General features: G+C 35.4%; 1 protein-coding gene across 5 annotated transcripts in view; it reads left to right on the plus strand.

Moving 5' to 3' along the window:
* Window positions 1-9,158: 9,158 nt before the first annotated feature.
* Window positions 9,159-25,653, plus strand: part of OR5W2G (olfactory receptor family 5 subfamily W member 2G) — a 78,397-nt gene continuing 61,902 nt past the window's right edge. For 3 of the 5 annotated variants that reach the window (XR_011423586.1, XR_011423585.1, XR_011423587.1), the window contains exons 1-2: window positions 9,159-9,744; window positions 14,401-14,459. Coding sequence is in view for 2 of the 5 variants with exons in the window: in XM_070228581.1 (XP_070084682.1) it covers window positions 15,124-16,056 (933 nt within the window). In the remaining 3 variants the exon portion in view is untranslated. Of the gene's footprint in view, window positions 9,745-14,400; window positions 14,460-14,944; window positions 18,096-25,653 lie in introns of those variants that run through there. The other 2 variants (XM_070228581.1, NM_001391782.1) reach the window with 2 other exon arrangements.

A 25,653-nucleotide genomic window follows, 5' to 3' on the forward strand; every position in this document is an offset into this window, starting at 1 on the left:
CTGAGTCAATCAAACCTGCAGTTGTGCTTGCTCTAGGCTTCATTGCAGCTTTAATTACATTCATTTTCCCATTGATAAATATTTCTATTTTTTATACATAGTAAAGTGATGAAGATTTGTCCTTCTCTAGTGCTTGGTCTGGTGAAAATGGAATTTCTTGTCAGTTCTTTGATGCTTTTGTGTAGATTTAAAATAGGTTTATTCAGGCCTGGCCTCATGGCCAAGTGGTTAAAGTTCTGTGTGCTCTGCTTTGGCCACCCAGGTTCGTGGGGTTGGATCCTGGGCATGGACCTACTTCACTCACCTGCCGCACTGTGGAGGTGTCCCACAAACAAAAAAGTAGAGGAAGATTGGCATGGATGTAAACTCAAGGCTAATCTTTCTCAAGCAAAAGAAAAAAAAAAGACAGAAGAGGATGTTAGCCCAGAGCAAATCTTCCTCAAAAATAAGGAAAAAAATTACAAACAGAAAAAATAAAATAAAATAGCTTTATTCAACATTTACTTTGTTTCTGGTAAGAGAGTTGTTCTGAATTTCTCAGCCTGTCATATTCCAAAAGAAGAGTCTCCTCTTTTGCAAGATGTTTGCTAGTTCATGTAAATTACATTTCCCCCCAGCTTTGACAGTTTCTCTAGGACGAATTTATGGTTAAATTAACATTAGCCTTTGCTAGTTTGATACTTGTTCTAGAGCATGAGTTCAATATTAATTCAGTTGTATTTTAACTGATATGCCATAAAATTAATCCAACCTACTGGAGTATTGATACCAGGGGTGGGGAAGTATAGAGTCAGGGCTTTTTGTTTGATGTGGATTTACTGGAATCTGAGAGTCAGGATATCATGTGCAGAGAGGAAAGTGATATCAACTTACTAAAGTAACAGAAGAGTTTCTTAAAAGAACATAAGTAAATCTTGGAAACATATATACAGAGTGAGAAACTGAATATTGTTCAGCCTAATGAGAGATCCTGACTGCAGCAAAGATTTCTAGGAAGTCTGAAAGATTAAGGAATTCTCTAGTATTTAGAGACTCACTTACTAAGTAGGTGATTACATAACTGTCTTTGGTGCCATCTAGTGTGTGGAAGATGTAAGACTTCTGCAGGTTCCCTGGCAAAAAGGAAACACTTTGAATTCATTCATTCCTAAGCAGTCTGAAGGAGCACTTGCTGGGAAAGTCCAGTTTAAGGCTGGTTCAAGGTGGACATTCTAGGTATTTGGGTGACAACAGCACATATTTTTCTGATGACTTTCTATACCACATTAGTTGCAAGTTCCAAGCACAAAGATCCCTAAAATAAACCCTCCTGACCCTTGTCACTTTCCACTCAATTCCCTGTTTTCTAATATTCAATATGCCATTAAATCTATTCAATACTTTGCTCATTCTTGATATTGTATTTTTCAATTCCATTTGAATTGGATTTCCTATGGGTTTTCTATGGATTCTAATTCTTTGGGGGAATTTCTTCATTCTTGTCATTTTCAAATGTTTTAGATATTTTAAAAGATATTATTACAGTTGTTTTGAAGTCTTTGCTTGCTAGCTCCAATTTGTGCTTCAATGTGCATTCGCTTTTAGCATTTTTTTCTGTTGTTAATTAATCATAAGGTCTTGTCTTATGTTTTTGTTCTCACGTTTAGTAATTTATTACATGCCGCATAGTGTCCATAAAGAAAGATGTTCCAGATGATTTCTCTCACCAAAGAGAGTTCAATCATTCCTCTGACAAAGTTAAGGATGATCAGCTCAAATCAATTAGAAACTGATCTGGGTTGGATCTTCCTTATGGTGTTGGCAAGATGCAGTGTACCTCCATTTCATCGCTATTTCTGGGGCATGGCAATCCAGGGCTTCCACTTATGGGCTGGGGCTCCCTTTATCTCTTTAGCAAGAAGACAATATGAGAGTTTCTACTCTTGTGTTTTGGTGGTTTCTGGCTTATATTTTAAATCTCTTACCCCAAGCAACTTTAGAATTTTCAAATGTCGCAAAAGGGAGTTCACTGTGTGTTTGAGGCCCCATGAGTCTCCAATTTTGGTACCCTAATCCTGTTCAATCACCAAACGTTCTGGAAATTTTCCTGAGCCCAGCTGAAGTCTTCTTCTTTTATTCTTAGAGGGTATATGTGCCTAGTTTCTCAGAAAAATGTGGTTTATGATTGTCAGTGGCATATGACAGATCTCTCCACAGTTTTATACGTTTTATTTTCAAAACCTAAATTCACAGCAGACCTTTGTATCTTAAGCACTAAAAAATTGGGGGAAATTCCATGTTGCTTTTCCAAAAATTTTAGTGCTTTCCATTTATTGCATGATAAAGCTTTGAATTTAGAAGATGTCTGGAATAGGATACCTACCATTTGTTTGAGGTTCCTCACATGTCCAATTTTGACATTCCTGCACTGTAATGGCCAGAAACTCTGTAAAAGCCCATATTCTCAGTCTCTTGCCCATATTCCTAATTGGCAAATTCCTTCAGGGACATTTGGAGGTCTTTAGCTCACCTCTAAATAGTTACAACCTTTCTTGAATTATACTCACTCTAGTCAATATTGATGAGTTTATATATATGATGCAAAAAGTGATTCCCCAAATATAACCAACATTACCAATGAAAAGACAAAGCTGAGTTTATTGCTTACCTTAGTAAGGGAGAATACCACCTCACAGAGCTTTGGCTGTTTCTGGGGGAAGAGGAATATGGAGAGAATTTATTAAGAATGAGAAGTTTGGTTTAAGGTGGGTCTTTCAAAGCAAGCGTTTGATTAGGTTTGGCTAGAGATCAAGAGACAACAATCCAGGTTAGTGGAAACAAGGTAAGACCTTTATGGCAAGAGGTTCAAAGAATTTAGGAAATAAGCTGTCTGTTGTTGCTTTCCATTGAAGAACCCACAGATTATTCAGGACATTTCTATAATGAGCAATCAAAACATTTGCCTGAGCAAAAAACTCCTGGAAATATTAAATGATGCTAATGAAAACAGGAATAGCAAAGTGATGTTCATGTAGACATTAAAGTATGGTTTTAATTCTTAGTGTCCAGGTCTAGTATTGAGGCAGTAGACAGTTTCTCTTCTATATACTTGTAATTTATCTTTCTTTCTCCCTAGAAGTTCTCAATGGGAGCAAAAACCTACTATGAATTGTCACCTACTACCTCAAGTGGAAGGCTTATACATGTTTAAATTTTTCAATGAAAATAGAGGTTATTGAATTATGTATATACTATATCTCTTTCTTCTGTAAGTAATTCATACATGGTAGATATCTGATCAGTTGCCTACAAAGTCTTGTGCAATTTTCTGATATCAGATAATTTAAAATCAGGTGTAGCAAAGTGATACCATCTGTGGTGCCTTCCTTGCATACTCAAATCTAAAACTAACATCCCGTATCATCCTTGTGATATACAGGTTGATCAGATATTAAAAAGGTAAATCTTACCTCTATCTATATGCCTAACAGCTGTGATTTCTAGGGCACTCAAATAATAAGTACAATTAGCTTACTGTTATAAGAAAGTTTCCCTCCATCCCATTTTACCCTTTATCTCTTATGTCAGGGACATTTAGAATCACAATGGGGTGGTGCAGAGTCGCAGGAACTGTTCAGCAATTGCAAGTATTGTTTTACAAAGGCAAATAGAATGGTCTCTTTCTACAACAATCCTAAAGGTTTGGACCTCTGCGCACAGGTTCTAATAGATCACTCGGTTAGTGATAGGTTATCACTCTCCTCCCTCAAGAGTAGGAATAGAGAAAGTGGGTATTTTTATCCTTTAATGTACAAAATTCCAAACAGTTGCATTTTGTAAAATGTAAATTTGTAAAGAAAGCCTATTTGGAAAATTAGTTTTATGTAGTAAATTTTTCAAACATTTCTCAAATTATCTCATTACTATCCTTATTATCACAGTAAATAAAAATTTTGTTAAATTCCCAATATGGCCATATTCTGCTAAAATAACTAACTTTCATTTTTGTTTAAAGAGTCTACTTGCACTTTACCAACCCTGTCACTAAACTGTCCCAAATCATAAAATAAGTTCAATATTGTGCACATGTAGGTAGAAGCATCACACTGCAAATGAAGAGGAAAAATTAAATTCTTATTTGAGCTCACCATAATGGAAATTTTTTCAACTTGTAGAACTTCCATAGTGGATTGAAGTTGTGAAATTCTTGCCCTTACAAATGAGTAAAGCAAAGTAGTCTGACCAGTTTTCATTTTGATTTAGAAGTGGATTTGTTTGGGATATGCATTTTAACAAGATCACCTCTAAGACTCTGCAGATATGACATTCACTAAACCCATTTTATGCTGTTCAAAAAAATGTAGAGCCTATAATGTAATTAGTGCAGTTCCACTAACTACAACTAGCCTTTAAATATTGCACAAAGTATGTAAGACTAATTAAGTTGATGATGAGATCCTGTATTTACTAACTAGGTGGCTTTGCCATCACTTTGATGATCTCTGGCATAAGATACTTATCTATAAGTTCTTCCATCTTCTCAGAAAGCACTTTCTGATACCAAGATCTACAGAGGCCTCCACTGGGCTCACTCTTCAATGTCACTAAAAAAAAAATAATCAATTTTTAGTACTGAAAATAATAGGTAATCTTGTGAGCTTCCATGTGGTTTTGGAAATAATTTAAATGGCAATAATTATATTTTTAATTATTTGAACTATTTGCAAAACTCCTCCACAATAAAGGGGATCCTTTCTAGGATCCAAGTGTCATTAATAAAAACCCCAATACTACTGAGAGTGAAAATTTCCTATTTAAATTAACAATAGCAGTATTTCTATTATAATTACCAATGTGTTTTTAGAAAAAAAATCACAATGGCAATAACCCTACAAATTATTCCCCAGGTGTCCCTTGGAAATGAACATGTTTGGAATCCTTCAGTTCTTGGGTCCCTGCTGACATAGGAATTCGTATAAAAGTTCCTGGTTCTATTGGTGAAACTATTCACCTGGGTAATTGGAAAATAACTTCTTCCTTGCTAAGTAGCTTCTGTAGTTACTAGACTGGTTTTAATGGCGCAAAAATGAGTTTTTGTGGGTTTGAGAGGAAGAACCACTGATTTGTGTCCCAAGAGTTGGGAAACCACACATCAGTTAATATTGTACCCACAAAGTCATCTACCTTGCATAACTCTTTCTTTTATAGCTTCTACAGGGATCTGAAACACTTTGTTTAAATAAGCTTTTTTGTTAAAGAAAAGAGAACTGAAGCATGGCTGGCTACTGATAGTTTGAATTAATTTCTTTTCTATGCTTAGATTGTTCTTGTTATATATTTGGGAAGAATTTAGTAAACCATAGTATTTTGAATGGATCTGTTTGTTCTTTCCCTTTTAAAGCAGGGATCCAGGATTCTCTCTGCCTTCTCTTGCCTTTACTCTCATGGCTTTTTCTCTTTCCTCTCACATTTCTCTAAATGGAATTCTTAGACTATCAGAAAGGATGATCAATGTGAAGTTCTCAAGAACACGTGCCCTGCTTTTTCAGTAAATACATGAGTCATTCCTTTCTCCCTTCACCAATACTATGCAACTTAGCGTGTCTCGAGGGGACACACTATTAATATTCTAATGAACCTCATGTCTGTTCTCACGAGATTTGGCAGAGGATATACCTGAATTTGAATTATACCTGTCAACTACTATCTGAATGACTTGTGACGTTACTCTAAGCCTCAGAGTTCTTATCCAAAATGTGGAATTAATAGCAAGAATTTAGCTTATAGAGAGCCAGTGTATCACAAAGCGTGGAATCAGGACCTTGAGTTATATCCTCTTTTTATCACATCTTAGCTCTAAAACTCTCTGTGCCAGAGTTCTCTCATCTGTAAAAGAAAGGTGATAATGATAGTAACTGCACTGAAGTTCCAACGTTAGTTTTTTTATGTGACAATTAAATGAACTATATGTAAAGTGTTTAGAATATTACATTGCATGTAATAATCATTATATAGATTATAGTCATTATTAATATAAGCTTGCCACATAGCACTAGTCATAAGCTGGTCTTAATGGATATAGTAAATGCCTCAGAAAAGTGTGTGTGTGTGTGTGTTCATATGTAGAATATCTCATTTACAAGGGTAGATTACTGGATGAGGGAAGAAGCCAGATTCTCTTGGTTCATATGCCAGCTCTGCACCCAGATAGTCAGTGGCACTTTGACTAAGTTATTTAATTTTTCTATGCCTCAGTTAACTTATCTGTAAAATGGGGAAAATATAGTATCTATGTCATTGATTGTTGATGGTTAACTGAATAAATGCTGAGAATAAGGCCTGTACCATTTTGAGTACTTGATATTAATTATATATATTTTATGATATCTAATATTAATTAAAATGTATAATCTACCATAAGATGATGAGAGTCAGAAATGTTAGGAAAGCAACAATACAAAATCAAATACATTTTCTTTCTCTTTTTTTATAAAGATTGGCACCTGAGCTAACAACTGTTGCCAATCTTTTTTTTTTTTTTCTGCTTTATCTCCCCAAACCCCCCAGTACGTAGTTGCATACCTTAGTTTCAGGTCCTTCTAGTTGTGGGATGTGGGACACCACCTCAGTGTGGCCTGACAAGCAGTGCCATGTCCGCACCCAGAATCTGAACCCTGGGCCCCTGCAGCGGAGCACATGAACTTAACCGCTTGGCCCTGGAGCCGGCCCCCAAATACATTTTCTGAAGTGCAGTTTAACAATGTGTTGATAACCTTCTACACCCTCTCTACTCCAAAGTAATTTGGAATCTTTTTCTAAGTATCAGCTTGAATAATATAGGTTAATTGCAAGGCAAAATATTTATTTTCCTTTCTATCTTTTATTTTTCATACACTAAAGTACTACTGAGAGTGTAGAACATTCTCTGGCATCTCAGAAACAGAATCAGTTACCTAATGTATCACCTGAGTCCTCGTGGAGAGATCATCCCACATGCCATGGTGGAATACCACACAGGAAATGTGCATTTGAAGACTGAAATTGGAGGACGTGTATCATTGCAAAAAGTATTTCAGTAACTGATATTTTTGCTGCACATTATTTATTATTATTATTAATTTGACTCTATGATACTATATATTTACAAGCTTTGACCCAGAAAAATCAAAGTCTAGAAGCAAGTATAAATCCATGCACTTTTTTGTTGTAAAAATCCACAAGATACAGCCCCAGTTGCTGTCAGTTTTAAATTCACTTAAGAATTCTCTCTTTGGCTTTCTGACCAAAAATGCTTCCCCTGAGCATTTCCGTTGTTCCATTTTGTAAGAAGAGAACACAGTCACTCATGGCTACAGCACTCTGTAATATGATATTGTTTCATATTTCCTTAGCTAAGGTTTACTTGATTAAGCTTATGAAGAATCACACAGAGCAATATCAAATGCAACATATCTCAACGTAGCTTTTCATGCCCCCTAAGTTCTCATCATGTGCCAACATCTATCTATTAGTGAGTTTCTGCACTGTAATTTTACATATCCAGCTGCAAATGAAAATCTTATTTTTGCTGCACCATGGCCTTTTGATACTCAATGATAATTAAATCACAAAATATTATGTCACTTATGAGAAAATATAGCTGTTTCCAAGCGAGAGAATAGCTAGAAATAGAGGATATCAGTATTTTTTCAAGGTCCACTGGTGATTCCAATGTTCAATCTGGAGAAGCACTTAGGTGAAAGCTTAACTCAGGTGTTCCTGCTTAGTAAAGGTTCTGGAGACTGCTGTCATCTGCTGAGCTTTCTAGATGGTCTATACTGCTCATTCTACAAGTAGCACCTAGATTTCATCATCCTGAGGCCTCCAAAGGTTGCTAAATTCCCAACACTGTGTGCTAGCTAGCAAGGCCTGAATTTCCTGATCTAGCATAGTCAGGATTTCTGAGGACACCCATTCACCTATAATTTGAGTAAGGCCTTCCCTGTGCTTTTTGCTGAAGCCTGTATGGTTCCTGTGCAATTATTGAAGCCACCTAATGCTCATTTCAGTAAAAGTAGCAGAACCGAACCACCATAAATATTGTGGGAACAGGAGATTTATGTTCAGATGTCATGAAAATTCCTCTTTTTACTAATTTTACTAATTTAATAATTCTGAAACCAAACTTGGAAGAAGATTCGGGCAATGTAGTTCCCAGCCATAACCAAGTTAACAACAAGATCCCAAACACTTCAACCCTTTTCAACTTGCCACTCATACACATCTCATTTTATCATATTTAACTTTCAAAAAAGACAGCAGAAAAGTATGCTTATTTTTTCAACAGATGTATACAACTTAAAGAAAAAGAGCATACTCAAAGTTTCCTATGTCATTTTATTCATATGGGTGACTTAGGATTCTTACAGCCAAGTCACATACAACCTTTGATATCCTACAGCTTGCTAAAATGTTGAGATAGAAGGTGAACCCTTCTTACTATATCTTGTGTTAGGAAGTAGGCGAATGGGAGAGGAGGGGAATATTGGTTAATATATTTACAAATATATTCACATCAAAGCAAAAGAAAAAAATACTCATAAGTCCTGCAGCTTTAGTTTCAGCTACTGGTCACACGATCATACCTGGCGTATATAACTGCCTTTTTTCCACAACCTACTCCATGTTCTCTTTAACTTCAGCAAACATCTAGGTTGTTTTGATTTCTTGTCTTATGAAGTGGCCAAAAACTTTATCTTCAAGTATGAATATCATTAGTAGTTCTTTCTATTTGACACTGTTATAGAATTTTATTAAATTTTAAATAATGGATATGAGACTTCTAAAAGGTGCCCCAGAGTCTCTCCTGCATTCCAGGAACACTCCCCACTACACTCATTGTGTAGCAGCCATCAAATGTTTCCTTCATATTCAAGAAAAATCATTCAAACAGTAGAGAAATGCTTTTTTGCTTATTGATTAAGTAGCATGAAGTTCTCAAAGTGAACAGGTAGCAGTCTTGGCATCTGGTTCAATGGAATCATTTTTGTGTTCCTTGTAGGAAGAATTACCTCCATCTATCTGTCTATCTATCTATCCATCCCTGTTTCTCTCTCTTTCTTTTTTTAGGAACAAAGACCAGCATACCTTAAATTGTGAGGATGGGAAGCAAAATTTTTGTTAGTGAACCATTAAGAATAGTGAGAAATGCTACCTCCTTTTCCACGTTTTGATTCCCAGACTCAAAATCCTGGCTATTGGGGAAAAAAGCATCATAGATATAACAGCAGTTTAAAGCACATGCTGCACTCTGGAGAACATGATCCGAGCCCCAGAAAGTGTTGGCTTAACTGGTGGCAAAATGAAGCCTTCAACAAACCTGTAAAGTTTTCAACAAAGTCATGTGCTTTAGGATGATGGGGAATGTTGTAAGACTAAAGAGTTTTTAAGCATAAGCAAATTGTCACGTTTCCCTTGCTGTAAAATGAGCCACTTGGTTTGAAGCAATGTTATGTGACAGAATATGATGATGAATAAAGAATTGTATAAATCCAAAGACAGTAGTTTTGACAAAAGAATTTTGGTCAAAAATGATAAATCCATATTGAGAGTAACTCATATTCTAGTAAGAATAAAGTACTGATTCTTCCAGATGAATGAAATCAAATGTAATCAATTTGTGAGATGCTGGCTGGACCCTCAGGGAACGTGCCATGTATGTCTGATGATTGTATTCACTATTGGCACATTTGGCGCTGGAGAGTGGCTGTGGCCACATCAGCCTTGGTGAGTAAAAGCCCTTGTTATTAGCTCTATGCTCCTTCTCCACACCTGATGCCATTATTATTTTAGCCTCATTGAAAAATCTGGAAATATGTTCCTCATTTTTAGTTCTCTGAAGGGTTTAGGCAAGGTTGATGTTACTCATGTATCAATTGTGTGAATTGTCTAATAAAACTTGAAGCTATCTGAATCTAGGGTTTTCTTAATGGGCAGTTTTTTTTTTTAAAATAACTGCTTAATGGTAGTAATAGAGCTAGAAAGATGGGGAGAGGCAAAGGAAAGCTTTTATAAGGTAAGAATAAGTTGAAGGAAATCATGCAAATACACGAAACTACATAACATAATTGGAGAATAATGAATGGCCTTTCTTCTGACTGGTACATAGGGTACATAGACAAGATTAGTAAGAAAAAGAAAGCACTGTCCTGATAATTTTCAAAGGTATATATAATATATATTTGTATATTTCAAATATACACATACATATACACATTTCTAAAAAGGAAACATAAGCCTTCTGTTATCAAAATTTTCACCTTTCGTAGGCACAATTGATTTCAGATGTTTATTTCTGAATCTGTTAGACCATCATACACTGCTTTTGTGATTCTTTCGCAGCTTTTCAGTACTAGGAATATTCATGTGAATCATCTAGACCAAGTATTTCTGGTAAGGAAACTAAGGAACGGAGAATTTGGATGAATCAAACACCTAGAGATAGTTGGATAAAGAATTGAGTCTAGAAACAGGCTTTCTTTCTTTCTGCATGGTCCATTTATAGAACAATGTGGGATAATTTGATGAATATGTAGCTATTAATAGAAGGTACTATTTTTTTCTCTTTCTGCCAAATATCCTTGATTACACCATCACCACCCTGAAAACAGTGAAAATATCCATCACCCCTTGAAATTTCCTTGTGCTCCTTTTTCATCCCTCGTTTTCACTCCACATCAAGGAACCACTGATATGGATTTTGTCACTATAGATTAGTTTACATTTTATATAATTTTGTGTAAGTAGAATCACACAGTATATACTGTCTCTTAGGTGCCTCCTTCCATTCACCATAATTATTTTGAGATTCATTTCTATTGTTTCATGTTAGTATTCCAATGAATGAATATATCACCATTTGTGTAGCCATTCACCTATTGAGGGATATTTGAATTGTGTTCCTAGTTTTGTGGCTATTAAAAATAAAACTGCTATCACATTCATGTACAAGTCATTATACGAACAAATGATTTAAATTCTCTTGGGTAAATACTCAAGAATGAAATAGTTGGATGATAGTGCAACTATATGTATAACATCCTTTGAAATTGTCAAATTGGTTTTCAAATGATATAGCATATTACATAACCTATGGCAGTGCATGTGAGTTTAGGTTCCACAACTTCTTCCTTAATATTTGGTATAAGAAGTATTTTTAATTTTAGCCCATCTAATAGGTATATCATGGTTTCTTACTGTTGCTTTGACTCATATTTACCTAATAACATGATGCTAAGCACATTCTTTGGTGAGGTATCTTTTCAAATAATTCCATTTTTTTATTGAGTTGTGTGTTTTCTTATTTTTGACGAGATTCGTTATGTATTCTGGCTACACATTCTTTATCAGAAGTGAGAGTTGCAAGTATTTTCTTCAGTCTATCTATCTATCTATCTGTCATCTATTGATCTAACATCTGTCTCTAACAGTCTACTTACCTATCTATCAGCTATCTATCTTACATAATAGTACATAACAGTAATATCAAATTATCCCAAAAAAGCGTCTGATAATAATAATAAATGTTTCCTGGAAAAAATTATCTCATTACATTCTGTTATCTTTTCTTATATAAACACTATCCCAGAAATACATGGTTTAAAATAGCAGCCACTGGGCTATATTCTCTGTTTCCTAGTGTTGACTGAGGTCACATGGTGACCTAGATGTTGGTCTAGGCCGTAGGGTCTTTCATAACTGTCTCCAGGATGAGAATGGCTAGAAAGATTGACTCAAGTGCTCCCCTTCCCAGTGCATGTAACCTCAGAGTGTGTCAAATGGTTTTCTAGAAGGTTAGCTGGACTTCCTATGCGGCATCTCATGGCTTTCAGAGACTATCTTCTTAAAGGCTAGATTCAGAAGTGATACACAATATTTCTTCCAATTTCTGTTAGTCAAAGCATTTAAAAGACAAGAAAAATTCAAAAGGGTAATAAATAGGCACTCTGTCTCTAAGGAAAGTGTGTAAAGATGTGTACAGTCATCTTTAATGTGCCAAAACTATCATGAGCCCCTTGTAAGACTCTAAAATTCACATTCCAGATTCTTTTATGAATAGCTTTTAACATTTTAATTAAATTCATGAGTGTGTAGTATGTGATCTCTTTTTGCTGTGCATGTACTTAGCAAAGCCATTGAATGTAGCAATACTTGAATAGCACACATATAGAAAGAAGAGTGACAGATATTTTAATCTCAGGTCATTGTGAAAGCAACATTAGCTCTGGGATCTTTGGAGGTAGTCATATCATATCAGATATCAAGATGGTAGACCAAGGTTCAAGAAGTATGGGGAATAACAATGCTATCTCTTGGGAAGTATTTAGGGAGGATATAAAAGAGAAAATTCCAGTATTTCTCAATTTGCAAAGAACTAGTATGGAAAATCACATACTAAAATTATTTTTAGAAAAACAGTGTAACTCTGCTTTTTTTTAGAAAAAGTATTATCCATGCAAACATGTTTAAGTGAATCATTCTTGTACACATGAGCTATATTAATGGAAAAAAATCCCCAAATCCAGTGTATTTTTATTCTTTGTTCATCACCTTCCATTTTTAGTAGTCTGAAGTACTTAACAATAAATATGTAGAAAGCATTTACCTTGAAAAATCCTTGTTTTAGCGACTTCAGGGAATATAAAAAATAAACATTGATCTTATTCCTGAAACCTTAAGTGTAATAGAGAAATTCTTATATGAATAAATTAAATATAATTCAAGAAAGAGAGTATTAAGTGTGGAGAATGTGATGGAATCATAAGATGAATGAAATGCATGTAAGTGACATGTAACGAGGGGATGGGGGTAAGAAAATACTTGGAGATGAGAGTGGTCTTGAAAGGTAGCATTAACAGAACGTTCATAGCATCATTATGCATAACAGCCAAAATGTATAAACAAACCAAATCTTCATCAACTGATAAATAAATCAACAAAATGTGTCATATCTATGAAGAAAATATTATTCAGCCACAAAATGCTACAAAATTATGACACTTGCAAAGACATAGATGAACTTTGAAAACAAGATGCTGAGTGAAAGAAGCCTGATGCACAAGAAAACCCATATTGTATGATTCTGTTTACATGAGAAGTACAGAATATGGAAACATATAGAATCAGAAAGTAGATTAGTGATTGCCAGAAGCTGAGGACAGGGGATAAAGAGAAGTGACAGCTAATAGTTATGGGTTCCTTATTGGAATGATGAAAAATGTTCTGGAATTAGGTAGGGGTAATGGCGGTACAACCTTGTGAATATACTGAAACCCAAAGAAGTATACACGTTAAAGGGTGGACTTATAGTATATGAGTAATATTTAGAAAAAAAAATGTCATTGAAGATTAGTAATATTCATAAACATGGTCATAGATGAGAATGTTTCAAAAATGGAAGAAACAAAATGAACAATAGAAAGGAGGTGGAAAGGATTAAGTAGGGTACTATTTGAATTTCATTGGAGTCTGCTTTGACTACAGAAGGAGGTAGCTGTGAAGCAATCATAAATATCATTTGCAGTTTTTTTTCCTAACATAGACCAATTAAGTGACAGTAAGTGAAGCATAAAGACTCAGTCTTTACTGAAATTGTCACTGTATTCATGGGGGAATATACAGAACCAGAAATATAATTAATGACATATTTACATAACACCAAAGCCTAAGGGCAACAGCTTCAGAGATTTAAGTCCCAAATGTTACCTGGTAAAATAAAATGTCATCTGCCTATTGTTTAGCTACTGAAGACCTACTCATCTCAGGTAGGTTCTCAAGTCTCCAAATTTAAAGACTATATGGGGAAAAAACTTAATTTTTTTGGAAAAAAATGAGAGATTTGTAAATGAATCACTTTATGCCTGTTTATTCAGTTTAATAAACTGAAATTTAAGGGCCACAGATGATCTTTTCTTCTCAGGACTGACAGAATTTGACTGAAATTATTAATTTTCACTAAATAAGATTTTAATCATTTTCTTTTTATCTAGGTTTACTGGAAAGCCTTTAAGCCTTTTATCACTGAGCAAGCACATACTTGAATTTTACTGGGTTTTTTAAATTTTAAAAGGAATTGAGGTACCACATTACAAAAAACATATACAAATAACACCATGGGGACCATATGCCATATTTAAAGTCTAAAAAAATGTATCCATCACCCACATTCCAATTCTTATATATCAACAAAGACATACACATATGCAAACAGATGACATGACATGCACACATAAATACAAACGTACACAAGGAAGAGAAGCCTATATATCTGAGAAGCATTTATTGTCCCTCGTACTCCTTCCATTTTTTAATATAAAATACTATTTGAAATCCAAAGAGATGCAAATGCATATGTTAAATTCTGTTGTTTCAAATTCTTTTTAGGACTCTTCTTTGTTTGGTCAAGAGACTCCTCCGTTGGCACCAGACCACTCCACAAATAGGTAATGAATATTGTGACAAAGCAATACCACACTTCTAGAGAAAAGGTCAATAATGTTTATTTCCTGTCTCACCAAATACTAAAGACAACATAGACCAAGACCAGTAACATAATTTTTTCATTATTATCAGTTAGAGATGCTCATTGTGTCTAGAATTAACACAAAATCATTTAAACCAACGCTGTTTCTGAAGAACATAACCATGGTAATCGTTTTTTTGTGTCCATGTGATTATTTTCGAGCATAGAAAATGGTTCGCCCTGTATCCTAAAATATGGTCTCTCTAACCTTGATGTTTCCTCTGTATCATTTTGGAGATGTAATGAGACCTAAAATCATCCAAATCTCTTCCTTGAGATAAAGAAGGTAATGCTCAGAGAAATTAAAGAGCTTGTACGAAGTCGCATACTTCAGGAATGCCATCTAGACTTAGATCAAAGTTTCTCAACTCCTTATTCCAGGTATTTTTTATTATTGTTTTACAGACTGCAATGCCTTTTTAAAGAATGACACATGACCGGGTAATTTTCTGAGTATAAAAAAGACAATTGCAGAAAGAAATTATGTTCTGCCTCATGGATATTTGTGGATGTCCAGAAGAGTTAAACATGCATCTATCCTTTTCTTGATCATTTTCTCAAAAATTTAGACAAGAAAAAGAAGAATGAATAGAGGAAATTGCTCCTCCATGACTGAATTCATTTTCCTTGGAATCACCAACAACACTAGGATGAAAGTAACCCTATTTACCATGTTTCTGGTTGTTTATCTCGTTAATCTTCTGGCAAATCTTGGAATGCTCATTTTAATTAGAATAAATTCCCAGCTGCACACACCAATGTACTTCTTCCTCAGCCACCTCTCTTTCTGTGACCTCTGCTATTCCACAGCAGTTGGGCCCAAGATGCTGGTGGACTTGTTTGCCAAGAACAGATCAATCCCCTTCTTTGGCTGTGCTCTGCAATTCTTGATCTTCTGTATCTTTGCAGATTCTGAGTGTCTACTGCTGGCAGTGATGGCCTTTGATCGGTACAAGGCCATTAGCAACCCCTTGCTCTATAGAGTCAACATGTCCAGCAGGGTGTGCTCCCTGCTCATGGCCGGGGTTTATCTGGTGGGAACGGCAGATGCTTTGATACACACAACATTAACATTCTGCTTATGTTTCTGTGGGTCAAATGAGATTAATCATTTCTTCTGTGATTTACCACCACTTTTCATCCTTTCCTGCTCTGATATACAGGTCAATGAGTTGGTGTTATTCACCATTTTTGGCTTCATTGAACTGAGTACCATTTCGGGAGTTCTTATCTCTTATTGCTATATTATCCTGTCAGTCTTGAAGATCCACTCTGCTGAGGGGAGGTTCAAAGCTTTCTCCACCTGCATCTCCCACCTAATCACTGTGGCAATTTTCCAGGGAACTATGCTCTTCATGTATTTCAGGCCAAGCTCTTCCTACTCCCTAGATCAAGACAAAATGTCCTCGTTGTTTTACACCCTTGTGATTCCTATGTTAAATCCTATAATTTATAGCCTGCGGAACAAGGATGTGAAAAAGGCCCTGGAAAGAATGGAAACTAATAGATGGTTTTAAATACGTAATTTAAATACACACGCACAAACTCATATTGTGGTTGTTGCTTTTGTAAAATTGTATGGCATGATACAAGAGAAGCAAATGTGTCTCAAATACTTTGATTTAATAAAATTAGTATTTGTTTTTTTTTTTTGAGGAAGATTAGCTCTGAGCTAACTACTGCCAGTCCACCTCTTTTTGCTGAGGAAGCCTGGCCCTGAGCTAACATCCATGCCCATCTTTATCTACTTTATATGTGGGATGCCTACCACAGCATGGCTTGCCAAGTGGTACCATGTCCGCACCCGGGATTCGAACCGGCGAACTACGGGCCCCCGAAAAGTGGAACATGTGAACTTAACTATTGTGCCACCGGGCCGGTCCCTAGTATTTGTTTTAAAGCTCACAGATAATATTCAGTTCCTCAAACATGTCATAGTTCGTGATGTGTCTAGAATTTACATATGATACTCTTTCCTTGTTGAAATCTTTCCTGACTTCCAATTTTGGCAGATATTTATTGATTTGTTTTTTGTTCAAATACTAATTTATTACACTAAAATTAATTGTGTATTTACTAAGTGAACTTTTAACTTTCAAGTGCTTTGTATTCCGTGGTACATCCAGTAGTTTCTATACCAATGAATCCTATAATCTAGTGGGAGTAATTGACGTTAATTGACTAAGCACTCAAATAATTCATAAGCCTCAAAAGAATATGAGTTAAAAACTGAGGGCTTTATATCTAAAGCAAAATGTTTCATATAAGATAATGTCTTTGTTGGTTGGACATATTGAGTCTCAAATCTAAAAAGATGCAAGATGAGAGAGGAAAAGGTGGTAGGCAGAGGATCTGACAATTAGAGAAGTCTTAACTTGGACAAGTTCATGACTCTTTAGAGATAAAGAAGTCGTGGTTGCTACAACATGGATGAATCTTGAGGGCATAATGCTAAGTTAAATAAGTCAGACAAAGAAAGACAAATACTGTATGATCTCATTTATATGTGGAATATAAAAACGGTGAGCTCAGAAACAGAGAGTATATTGGTGGTTGCCAGGGGCTGAAGTTTGGGGGAAATGTGTAGATGTTGGTCAGATGGTACAAATTTTCTGTTATAAAATGAAGTTCTGGGGATCTAATGTACAGCACGGTGACTATAGTTAAAAATATTGTATTGCATATATGAAATTTTCTAAGAAGGTAGATCTTAAATGTTCTCAACACAACAAAAAAATGGTAACTATGCGAGGTGACGGATTTGCTTATTAACCTATAGTGGAAATCGATCACAAATTATACATATATGAAAATATACATTGTACACCTTAAACATACCCAATGTTATTTACTGATTTTATCTCAATAAAACTGGAAAAAAGAAGAAGAAAATAATTCCAGTTGGTTTGGTTATAAAGAGCAGTGAAAAGGGCCCTGGTAAAGTACATCATTGTGCTGTAATTATCAACAATCAACTGCTCCAACAACCCTCCAGGAAAATTTCCTTCCCTGCTTTCCCCTTTTCATCTCTGGCTAAATGTCCTGTTTTGTAGTTCACACACAACAACCTCCTTTAAGCATTGTTTTAATATCACCATGTTTATCAAATCACTGCCTTCAGTATGAGATTTAAAGCATTATTTACTCAAGAACTGAAGTTTCTATCCATTATCCAAAGCACAGCACAGTGTCTGGGACACAAAATGGGAAAACAAATAAATAATAAATTAGAAACCAGATATCATTTAAAAAATTTTTTTTTAAAGATTGGCACCTGAGCTAACAACTGTTGCCAATCTTTTTTTTTCTCTGCTTTTTCTCCCCAAGTGCCCCCAGTACATAGTTGCATATTTTGAGACACCACCTCAGCATGGCCTGATCAGAGGTACTATGTCCGCATCCAGGATCCGAACTGGCAAAATCCTGCGCCACTGAAGCAGAGTGCGCAAACTTAACCACTCGGCCACAGGGCCAGCCACAAGATAACATTTTTGAGTGCCTCTTAGAAGTTAGCAACACAATTAAATGAGAATATGGCATATATATATAAATAAAATAACTTTTAAGAAAGTACAGAGATGGTTGTGGATACTAAGATCTAATCACACTAGAAGAAAATAGCATTTGCCTTTGTACGTTCCTAATGTTTGTCTACTTTATCTGTCTCTGCTGTAGTTTCTGACGGTTAAAGCACTGAATCAGCTTATTGAGACAACATGGATGTGGCCACATATTAGAAGAACCACATAAAACTCAAGGGCACTCTTAATTATCCATTACAATTGTTGAAGTTAAAAGCCACTGAATGTCTTAGATTTTCTAGCTTCTATTTTAAAATGCCTTTGTGAGAAAATATTTCGGAATGGAAGTAAAACTGAAGAAGAACTCCTGCTTTTCAAGATGGCATTTGTGGCACACTGTGACTTCTTACTAGTTATGAAGCTGGAAAAAAACCTATGAACAATATATTATTTTGGTGAGTCTTTAAGTGTTTCCATCTATACCATATTTTCCCAATTAACACATATTCTTTTGAAAATGTTAGTTATGAACACCAACATGTTAGAAAACATGTTTGAAATATATTGTCCAAGAAAAATGGAGTGCCAGTGGATTGCTGCTAATTTAGAGGATGCAAACGTGTAATCTGATTAACCCATCTCCCTCCTTAATGGCAGCTATATATTACAGCATCTAAAGACTGATTTGATCTATCTACTGACTGTTTTATCAGATCTTGTGGGTGTGAAGTAAAGAGAATGGAATTTTAAGGTCTATGAATGGAATTCAAAAAATAGAATTTACTGATTCAATGAACTGTGGGCCTCCTTTCTTTAAAGTTGTGAGGTTGAATAACACATTATGGGAAATATTTTCTTAGGGAATCATGACTCAAATAGAAGGTTGGATGATGGCCTATAATGACTCCTTATCTTGGTATTCTACAGAAATTTGGAGCACTGCATCAAAAGGCTTTATGTATTCCAGCCTATCTACTTCAACCTTCATCATTCCCTTGCCTTCTTAGTCACTCTACATAACATCCTTCTTACGTATGCCCAATGACTGATGGAAAATATTATTGTTCAAATACAGTATTATCAGAACCATGGGTGGTCTTTAAATATGGTGACAGAGAAGGCTCCTGAATGCTTCTTCTCCCATGACACAACAAATGAACAGCTACACGTGGTCCAATTCTCTCCAAAAGAAATCAAGAAACTAGCTGAGTGACTCCTACACATTGAGCAATGAGAAAATATCCGCACTGAAACAGGTAAAAAAAAACCCCTCAGATAGACTCTAGCCATAAGCACCACCCTCAGCAAAGGGACATACAATTGGGGAGAAACACCTAGCTCCCAGCTTCTCACAGAGGAGTAAAGTATTTGGACCCCACACAGTGTGCCCCAACTTTTAACACTCCCACCACAGGAAGAGGCTTCCAAATCTCTTAGCTCTGAAAGCCAATGGAGCTTGCATTATATATATATACACACGCTTAATTTTGAGAGACTGAATGCTCTTCCCCATAACTGGGAAGAATACAAGCATATCTCATAACTTTTATTCAGTACCGCATTAAGGGTTCAGTGCAATCGGGGAAGAAATTGAAATAAATGGCTTCCAGACTAAAAAGAAAGAAGCAAGTGTCCTATTTATATATGACATGGTCCTGTATGAACCTAATCAAAGAAATCCACGAAGAAACTACTAGAACAAATATAGGAACCACAGGACTAAACAAACAAAAAAGCAGTTATTAAGGGAAGACGGCACTAGCTGCAGCTATTACACCAGGGCTTAGAGCAGAGAAAGAAGGCAAAAAACCCCTCTCCTAGTCGTTCTCTGATTGGTTTATATTGCATATTTTAAAAGCTGCTGCCTGAGAGTCAGGTTTCAAATTTAACATGCACCTAGAGGCTGATTGAGATCCTCCCTGGAGAACAGGAAAGCTGCAGAGTCCTCCCACACTCTCTCACTCCTAGCCACCCTAAGTCACCCTTATCTTCCTGGGAGGAACTTGTTCATATGTCTGCACCCCAGATTTTGTGGGTACCACCTGAGTGATGTGTCCCCCCACATCACTTGATTCTGATGGCCAACAGGGCTTTCATTCAGAAATGCCACAGAAGACTGAAATCATGTCAAGCATCTTCTCCAATCACAGTAGTATGAAACCGGAAATCAATTAGAAGAAGAAAATTCTGGAAAATTCACAAATATGTGGAAATTAAATAAAATGTTCATGAACAACCAATGGGTTAGAGAAGAAATTAAAAGAGAATTCAAAAAAATATCCTGAGACAAATAAAAATAGACAACATACCAAAAGTCAAGGGATGCAGCATAAGCAGTTCTGAGGAAAGTCTATAGTGAGAAATGCTACATTAAGAAAAAAAGACATAACTTCATAACTCAAGGAAACAGAAAAAGAGGAATAAACTAAGCCAACCTCTAGAAGAAGCAAGGAAATAACAAAGATCAGAACTGAAATAAAAGAAATGGAGACAAAAATGACAGTGCAAAAAATCAATCAAATTGCGTTGGTTTTTTGAAAAGATAAACAAAATAGACAAACATTTAGCTAGATTCAATCAAGAAAAAAAGAGAAAGGTATCAAATAATATTTTAAATGAAAGAAGGGACATTACACTTGATACAAATACAAAGGAACATAAGACAATATTATGGACAATTGTATGCAAAAAATTGGACCACTTAGAAGAAATTGATAAATTCCTAGAATATGCAAGCTAACAAGACTGAATTATGAAAAAATAGAAAATCTGAATAGACCAATCTAGTAAGAAGGTTGAATCAGTAATTCGTTGGTGAATTCTATCAAGCATTTAAAGAATTAATACTGATCCTTCTCAAACTCTTACAAGAAATAGAATAGTAGGAAGCAACCCCAAACTCATTTTATGAGGCCATCAATATCCAGATACCAAAAGAAAACTAAAAGCCAATATTCCTGATGAATATGGAAACAAAAATCCTCAACAAAGTAGTAGCAAACCAAATTCAATAATGCATTACAAAGATCATAGACCATGACCAAGTGTGATTTATTCCCGGGATGCAAGGATGGTTCAACATCTGAAAATCAATCAGTGTATTCACTGTATTAAAAAAATGAAAGAAAAAATTACATGATCATCTCAATAGAGGAAGAAAATCAAGTGGCAGAATTCAACATCTTTTCATTATAAAACTCTCAGCAAACTAGGGAGAGAGGTAACTTACCACAACATAAAGGCCATAAATGACAAGCCCACAGCTAACATCATATTAAACAGTGAAAAGGTGAAATCATTCCTCCTAAGATGAGGAACAAGATAAGGATGCCCAAACTTTCTACTTTTATTCAACATTGTACTGAAAGTTCCACCCAGAGCATTAAAAGAAGTAAAAGACATGCAAATGGGAAAGAAAAAGGTGAAATTATCTCCATTCGCAGATAACATGATGTTATATATACAAAACCCTGAAGACTCCACCAAAAAAACCAGTTAGAACTAACAAACTAGTTCAGTAAAATTCTGGATGCAAAATCAGTACACAAAAATCAATTTCATTTCTATTCACTAACAATGACTTATCAGAAAGATAAAGTAAGAATAAAATTCCATTTTCAATTCCATCAAAAAGAATAAAATACTTAGGAATCAATTTAGCCATGGAAATAAGAGATCTATATACTGAAATCTATAGTATATCAATGAAAGAAATTGGAGAAGACACAAATAAATGGCAAGATATTCCACGATCATGCGTTGGAAGATTTAATATTGTTAAAATGTCCCTACTACCCAAAGGAGTCTACATATCCAATGCAATCTTTATCAATATGCTGTGACTGAAAGTTTGGTCTCTGAACCCAGTGCCAATCCAAATAATGAGAACAGAGTCTTGGGTAAAAAGGAAAACCAGCTTTACTTTTTTTGCCAAGCAGAGGGAGCAAAGCAATGGCTAGTGCCTTAAGAATTGCTGGCTACCCACTAAGAAATGGGGAAAAGATTTCAGAGGTTTGTGAGGAATGTAGAGGGGGGAAGTCTATGACCATGCTGGTCAGCGCTTTCCCACCAGCTTTAGGGTGCTTTCAAGGAGGGACAGCCTGTTAGATAAGGGATTCTTCACCTGCCTGCCCTTGGTTGTCTGCCTCTGTGGTGGATGGTGGATTCTGGTGCCAGGAAGCTCTGGGAAGATTCAGTTTCTTGATATTCTCTGGACATCAGTTTCCCTGTAATAAACTTCAAGGACCTGTGAGTAGCCTGAGCCCAGCATGAGGCCACCTGGGCTTTTAAAATTTCTAACTTCTATTTAGTTGTAAAGCTCAGGGAGTCACAGGTTAAAAAAGCAGATATTTACATATTAGTGTGACTAAAGAGTCAGGGAAAGGGGATGAGCACTTTTGGTTTTAACCTCATATATGCTGGGTTTAATGTAGGGGAACCAATATTAGGGCCAGTATTAATTAGAAGGCTATAACAATGCTAATGGCATTTTTATAGAAGTAGAAAAAACAATCTTAAAATTTGTGTGGAAACAAAAAATGCTCTAATAGCCACTCAAACTTGAGAAAGCAGAACAAAATTGGAGGCACCTTACTTTACGATTTCAAACTGTATTGCAAAGTTATAGTAATCAAAAGAATATGTTATTGGCATAATAACAGACAAGTTTTCACATATAGATTAACGAAGCAGAATAGAAAACTCCAAAATAAACCCACTCATTTATGTTAAATTAATTTGCAACAATGGATCCAAGAATATGCAATGGGGAAAATAGTCTCTTTAATAAATGGTACTGGGAAAACTAGAAAGACACTACAAAAGAATGAAACTGGACTCCTATCTACCCCATTTACAAATGTCAATACAAAATGACTTGAAAACTTGAACACAAGACCTGAAACTAAAACTGCTAAGCAAAACATTGGGGGTAAGCTCCTTGACATCAGTCTTGGCAATGATTTTTTTGGATTTGACAACAAAAACAAAAATAAACAAGTAGGACTTATATCAAACTAAAATGCTTCTGCATAGTAAAGGAAACTATTGACACAATGAAAAGACAGCCTACAGAATGGAAGAAAATACATGCAATTCACATATCAGTAATGATTCACACAACTCAATACCAAAAAAACGATCTGATTAAAAAATGGGCCAGTGAACTGAATAGAAATTCTTCCAAAAAGATATTCAAATGGACAACAGGTGTATGAAAAGTGCTCAATATCACTAATCATCAGGAAATGCAAATTGTAACCACAATGAGATATCACCCCACACCTGGCTATCATCAGGTCTCTATGCCTAGAATGGTTATCATCAAAAAACAAATAACAAATGTTGATGAGTTTGTACAAAAAAGGAAACCCTTGATCACTGTCGATGTAAATGTAACTTGGTATGGCCACTATGGAAAATAACATCAAGGTTCCTTAAAAAATTAAGATAGAACTACTGTATGATCCAGCAATCCCATTCCTGAGTGTTTATTCAGATGAAATTAAAACCAGAAATCAAAGATAATCACCACTTTCATGTTCATTGTGGCATGATTCACAGTAGTCAAGATGTGGAAACAACCTAAGTCTCTATCAAAAGATGAATGGATAAATAAGGCGTGGTATATATATAATGGAATATTATTTAGCCACTAAAAACAAAAATAAAACCTACCATTTGGTACACCGTGGATAGACTTTGAGTGCATTATGCTAAGTGAAATATCAGACAAAGACAGACAGATACTGTAATATCTCACTGATATGTTGAATCTAAAAAAAAACAATACTAAACTCATAGAAACAAAGCAGATTGGTGGTTGCCAGAGATGGTGGATGATGGGTGGGGGAAATGGGTGGATATGGCCAAAAGGTATAAACTTCCAGTTAAAAGATAAATACATTCGTGGGATGTAATGTACCAAATGGTAACTATAGTTAACAATACTGTATTATCTATTTGAAAGTTGCTGAGAAAGTAGATCTTAAAAGTTCTCATCACACGCACAAAAATCTGAAACTGTAGGAGATGGTGGATGTTAACTAAACTTGTGACAATGTTTTGCAGTATCTGCACATATTACATCATTATTTTGTACACCTTGAACTAGTACAATGTTATGTGTCAATCGCATCTCAATAAAACTGGGAAATAATATCCTCATGGACATACATAAATGGAAATACACAAACACATATATTTATAATTTAAAAAGGAGATTATATCATAAATTTATGAATTTTCTTTTCTTTTTTCTTTTACGCTGAGGAAGATTTACCCTGAGCTAACATCTATTGTCAATCCTCCTCTTTTTGCTGAGGAATATTCACCTTGAGTCGATATCTGTTGCCACTTTTCCTCTATTTTGTATGGGAGACGCTGTCACAGTATGGCCACTGTTAGATAAGTGGTGTAGGGCTAACCCGAGAACCGAACCCAGGCTGCCAAAGCAGAGGAAATCGAACTTAACCACTAGGCCACTGGGACTGGCCCAGAATTTTATTTTTTTAGTGGATACTTTTCTCCCCCATTTCTTCATTCCACACATTGAACTCCAGTATGCTTCATCCTTCCTTCTAATGTATGCTCCAGAAAACCCCTGATAACAGCTTGCCCTTTATCTTTTCTTATTTTTTTGTCAAGTTCATTCATTGGTAAATATATAATCATCATTCGCTTTCCATAAAATAGTGTATATATAATTCATTGTATGTTAATTTTCCAAATTGACTGTAGGCTTTTGCAAATGCTTCTACATCAATACAAGGGGCTCTGATGTATTTCTTTGAATGATTACATGGTATTCCACATTATGGAAATATCTTAATCCAATTACATATTTTTGTACTGGTGGGCATATTTTTTCCTAGTTTTTGATCATTGTTAACTATGTTAAAATAATTATATTTGTATGTATACGCCTCTTGAAAGCTAGCCCCAGAGTGACAGAGCTAGTTTTTCTATCCTGTATTCATCAAAGTAGTCAGAGGCCAGCCTAAATTTAAAAGGAGGGAGAAAAGATACCATATCTCCATGGGAGAAGTGTCAAAGAATTTGAAAATATCTTTAATCAGACACAGGTACCATCAGTCTGTTGTAGAACCTTGAAAATTCTCATTTCCACATTCTTATGTTATTAGCTTTTCACATATGGATTCTCCTTAACTTGAGATACAGTTACATCACGATAAACTCATCCTAAGTTCAAAATATCATGCTAAAAATGCACTTAATACATCTAACCTACCAAATATCAGAGCTTAACCTAGCCTACCTTAAACATGCTCAGAATACTTACAGTTGGGCAAAATCATCTAACACAAACCCTATTTTATTGAACATCTCATGTAATATATTGAATACTGTACTGAAAGTGAAGAATAGGATACTTGCATGGGCACTCACCGTTAACAAATAGAGATGAAAACACACTGGGCCTGAAAAATGTTTGAAGCATTGAATTAAGATTAATTAATGCAGGATGGGGATGCTATGGCAACAAGGTCATCAATTTCTCTCTCTCCCTGTGAGGGTCCAGAATAGTGTCCAAAATATGCTGGCAACACAGTCCACTGTAGAGTACGGGTTGTT

This window comes from Equus caballus, chromosome 12 (assembly GCF_041296265.1).
Source record: "Equus caballus isolate H_3958 breed thoroughbred chromosome 12, TB-T2T, whole genome shotgun sequence".
NCBI lineage: Eukaryota > Metazoa > Chordata > Mammalia > Perissodactyla > Equidae > Equus > Equus caballus.